This window comes from Larimichthys crocea, unplaced genomic scaffold, assembly GCF_000972845.2.
Source record: "Larimichthys crocea isolate SSNF unplaced genomic scaffold, L_crocea_2.0 scaffold590, whole genome shotgun sequence".
Lineage (NCBI taxonomy): Eukaryota > Metazoa > Chordata > Actinopteri > Sciaenidae > Larimichthys > Larimichthys crocea.
This window is the reverse complement of record NW_020857727.1, coordinates 6,903-11,967: the sequence shown is the minus strand read 5'-3', so window position 1 is coordinate 11,967 and position 5,065 is coordinate 6,903. Positions and strand designations below refer to the sequence as shown.

The 5,065-nt window shown below is 36.7% G+C and overlaps 1 protein-coding gene across 1 annotated transcript; it reads right to left on the bottom strand.

The window, feature by feature from the left end:
- Positions 1-1,705: 1,705 nt before the first annotated feature.
- LOC104928552 (C-C motif chemokine 19-like) lies at positions 1,706-4,522 on the bottom strand. The gene is given in 4 exon segments (NM_001303318.1): positions 1,706-1,902; positions 2,166-2,277; positions 2,404-2,527; positions 4,356-4,522. Coding segments are annotated over 4 exon segments (333 nt in total). The 5' UTR covers positions 4,420-4,522; the 3' UTR covers positions 1,706-1,869.
- Between the last annotated feature and the right edge of the window lie 543 nt (positions 4,523-5,065).

Here is a 5,065-nt window from a genome sequence, read left to right as displayed (position 1 = left end):
AGAAGCTCCTGGGCAACAAAACACACCTGTCAGTCACATGTTCCAATACTTTTGCTTACATGAAATATGGGTGGGTTCAAATAAAAAGCTGAAATGTTGATCTTTTGATGTCAAACCCAAATGTTTTTCAGTCTACAGCAAAAATAAAGGAATTGGCCTCACTGTTCCAATACTTCTGGAGGGGACTCTATAGACACACATTTATCTTGTTGTATTCAAATTGAACCCCTTCACCTTATTCATATTTCTTTCCTGGTCATTTACAGTAATTATTTTCTCAAAATTCCTGGCACTAAATACGATCCTTATTTATCCAGGAAGTTTATAAGGATTAAGAGGATTGAAAGGTGGCTCTTCTTCTCAGATTATCGTTTACCTGGATAAATGGGTATGTTGTGGTGGTAGTAACCCCAAGGTCACGAAACTCAATCTGCTCATCATCAGAAAGTTGATTTCATGATTTCCACTCTGATTACGATCATGTATTATTGTTGTCCTTCTGAATATTAGGATTACAAAGAGATGCCCAATTAACTTGTCATGTACTTAAGCCTGTAAAGGTTTTAAGTTACTATGAAAGGAGAGTTGTGCAAGCTCACTCACAAGCTCCTGGTACTGTATGCCTCTAACAACAAGATAGAAATCTGTTAGTTTAAAGGGCAAGAGTACATTTAGGAGAATCTATAGGCAGAAATTGAATATAATATTCATAGGCCTGTTTTCATATTTCATTGTATAATCTGAACCTGAGAATACGACGTCAGTGAGTTTAGGTTTGGTTTGGTATATTCGATCGAAATTTGCCCCTTTAAACTCAAAACCCAAATTAATTTCTTCAGTGTCCACTTAATAAATGTGTAGCTAGAAAAAGTAAACCATTGATTATGTTGATTATTTCAAAAGTTATATATTAATGTAAAAGATTCCCTGATGTGTTCTTATTACTTGGTGGCACAATTGCTGAGTGAGAAGACACAGTTTCAGTTTAATGGGTTATTTGTTAATCGAGTTTGTCAGTGATTCTAGATAAGGAAACCAATGAGCACCCTGGGGCCCGAGTAAAATGAGAGTTTTTGGCTATGGTAGCAACTCCTGGAGGCTTTGCTTATGCTTTATGCTAACGTCTACATGCTAATATGCTCATAATGTGTATAGTATGCTGAGATTAAGATGCTAATGATGTTTATCATACTCACTATGTTATTTTAGACCATCAAAATGTCCAAATCTACAAAATTTGGGAATTGATTAATTTAAGAGATTTGTGAATTTTGCTCTCTAGTTAAATATGTAATGAAAAATGTGAACCACTGAAATGGCATACAAAAAAAAAATGTTTTAATTTTCCAAATGTGTTTTTATTGTGTTAGGAGCAGTTGTCTGTTCAAGTAGTCCTCTTCTGATCTCAGTGATACAATCTCAGTAGTGTTTTCGTGTTAATCAACCTTGATCTATACAGATTAATGGCAGGATTTAAAGAAAACACGTACAAACATTTACTTTCACTACATGCAGAGTGAGGAGTGTCATTGACAAATAACAATAGACATGATCATGCTTTGGAAAAACAAGGCTTTATTTTGAACTGGTTCTGCCTGAGTAGTTCAGTTATTCAGAGTTAAACATCAAAACATATTTCTGAAGCACAAATACAACACAAACAATTACAAAATCCTTCAAAATATTTTATTTTCTTCGCAGCTTGAACATAATTTTATAAAAAGAATGGTAAATAGAAAATTATTTATGATAGGAAGAATTGCAATTGCTTGAATTGCTTTATTCATTGCTTTGATCCACCCCTTCTCCTCCCTGCCTTGCGGTGGTCCACTCTGTTGTTGTAGCTGAAGGGTTCACGTGTTGCTCTTACTACACACGTGTCATGTCTTTGCAGCCTCTGGCCTGTAGACACACAAATATTTTATTGTCACCACTTCAAAATGAAGCTTCTGCCCCAAAATGTCATACAGGGAATCTTACTTTACAGTACAAGCCCAGAAAAGAAAGCTCTTGTAAGTTATTTTCTTTGTATTTGCATTTAAATACCATGGATATAGACAAAGGCAGACAGGAAATGAGGTAGAGAGAGGTACATGGTAATATAAAATTCAGCTCAGCTACCAAGGTTAACATCTTGCCTAACATAATGTCTAAAGACAAGGTACCTTTTTGGTTTTCATGCAGCGCTTCTTCTTGTCTTCCACATGCTTCACTACGTCTAGGACCCATGGTTCGTCAGCAGGCACGCACAATTTAATCTTACGTCTGGTCACCAAACTGTAAGATCACCAAACCATTCAAGCCAGGGTGAGAATGTGATAAATTGTAAAGAATTAGTGTGTTGAATAAATGGATTAACATAAACACTGAATAAATAATCCACTCCACACCACATAAACTTACATCATGGCATCAAGAGAGCAGCCCTGTCCAGTGATCTGATGATGGTGGTCCACAATTGCTCTTTTGTCAACTGTTTGGTTTCTGACTGACAAGCAGCAGTCCATCACTATCTGTGCCACTGTCACTGTGAGACAGAAAGGATCAGATCAGATCAGCATCATCAAGGCTTACCACCTGAAAATCAGTCCTTTGTGTACAGTGAATTACTGAAGCTTCTGCCCCCCCCAAAAAAACCCCACACTATACAAAAAAATATCAGTATCCCATTGTGTACTGCAGGAAATCACCATTTATGTACTCTGAGTCATTGGACTTTTTTTCTCATAAAATTCTGAACTACATTTTTAATCTCCAGAAAATAAGAAGACAGCATTTTGTATCTACGGATGACACAGGTTCTTTTCCACAGAGTCAACCACGTTGAACCACCATGACACTGAATTTGAGTAAAATTGCATTCATAATCTTTGATAATTGATCAACTAACTCAACGAGCAAACTTGTTCAAACACATGAAGCTACATGAAGTGCACAGTAAGTCTCTACCAAACACTGAAATCAAAAACGATTGCGAAACAGATGTTTTATTCCCCTGCAGAAGTTCTTTTGTTCATGAGGCTATTATGCTGTTCTGTGTGTGTGTGTGTGTGTGTGTGTGTGTGTGTGTGTTTGAATGGTGGGGTGTGACTGACTAGCACTTTTCAGCCCATCAAACTGTGCACTGTGAGGCTTTATAGCTGGAACACAATACAGACATCTGGTTAGGACTTCAAAAAGTGTATCAGGTGACAGAAGATTTATTTGTAATGGCTCTACAGAGACAAGTTGATGTTTTTTTTAATTTTCCTTTTGAGAATATTGCATTGCATTTCAATTATATTTGCCTACTCTTGCAATAAAGCACTGTATAAAAACATCTCAAGCTCTTTGAATCTTGACATGATAAAAGCTCTATAGTCGTGTTAATTACTTTTAATCATAATCCTGTGATTCGTTTAATGTTTTAAATTGTTTTTAAATTTGCTGTTTTAATGATTTTAAATGACATTCTGATGTTTTTAATTCAATTTTTATTTTTATTTTTATTTCTATTGCTTGTCTTAATGTCCAATATCTTTTTTGAATTGCCTTGTGTACGAATTGTGCTATACAAATAAACTTGCCTTGCCTTAAACAGCTAAAAGTACAATAAAATATATCATGAGCTGTGATCCTGCAATCAAAGTCAGTCCCCAGGAGTGATTAAGATCTTCGCTCAAGGGCAACTTATCATGACTCAGGATTTAGTGACAAGTGCAGAAAGCACACATCGCAATTAAACACTCCCCTACAAACAGTCCAAAGTAATCAAAAGTTGCCTCATCAGGGTTTGACTGGGATTTCCAGCAGTTAACCTTTAACTTTGCGTGAAGCGTGAAGGAGAAAAGTCATGTCTGGCTGTTTACTTTGCACCGATAAGTAACAAATATAACAAACAGGCATCATTTCATTTTACTTTATATTACACTTTACCTGTATTTGCTTATTATCATCTGTTTATTCATATTGTAGTTGTACTGCTGCTATGGCCACTCTTGTCTGCTGTGCTGGTACCTATTGTTTGTCCAAGTGTTTTAATTATCTGCATTAAGAGTCAGATTTTAAAGCTCTTTCAGACACAACATTGTAATATAATAATGTTGTAATTTTGGACTGAAGAAGTAAGAAAAACTACTTGAATGCACTAAACGCAAACACATAAAGCGGAATTTTCAAGTCAAGGACCACACATGTATTTAAAGCCCCATTTCCTTTTTTTTTTTAGCTCCAAGTGGATCTGTCTAGATAAATTACATCCTGTTATCTTTTTCAGCTGAAAAAGAAGAGTGATTACGCAACAACCTGTTTCTGCTTCACAAAGATAGGAGATAAAATTGTTACTGTTAGAGTCGGATGATTAGCCAAAAACTCACCTGTGCAGCAGCAGGTGATAAAGAGGATGCAGAAGAAGATCTTGGCATCACCCCACGAAGACATGTCTGGTCGCTGGAGCTGGCGAGGTCGGCTTGCAATCTGAAAAGCTGATGAAGCACCTGTCCGTTTTCTCAGCACCGACAGTGGAAGTGGAAGTGAGGTGACTGCCTCTGTTGTGTCCAGCAGACTTTATATAATAGTGTCCTTTTAGTTTCACTTTTCTTCCCCCTCCCCACCCCAACATCTCCATCATGAACTCCAACACAAGTCTAAACACATTTCTTGCCCCCCCCCCTCCATCTTTGATTGGCTCTTATTTCATTTCCCAGCAACTCTCGGGCGTGCACGACTGTTCTTAGGTATCAGGAACTGCTTTTCACACTTTGAGTAAGGCCACCTCCTGGTCACAGGAACACTTCTGTAATCTCTGAACAAACACCAGTTAGTGATTTAACCCTCTATTCATCAACAATACTTCAACAGAAGCAGGAAACAGAAAAATAAACATTTTTGAAGGACACTTGTTTTGCACCATGTAACTCAAATACTCTAATACACTATTATTGTAAAAAAAAAAGAAAAAGCTTTTGAAAAGCATTTTAATAGAAGGAATGATCATGAACTTGTTTTTATGTTCCCCATTAGAGGAATATTTTTGGCTTCTATCCTAACCATCTGAAGAAATGTCCCCTATGGGGGCGCATATGGA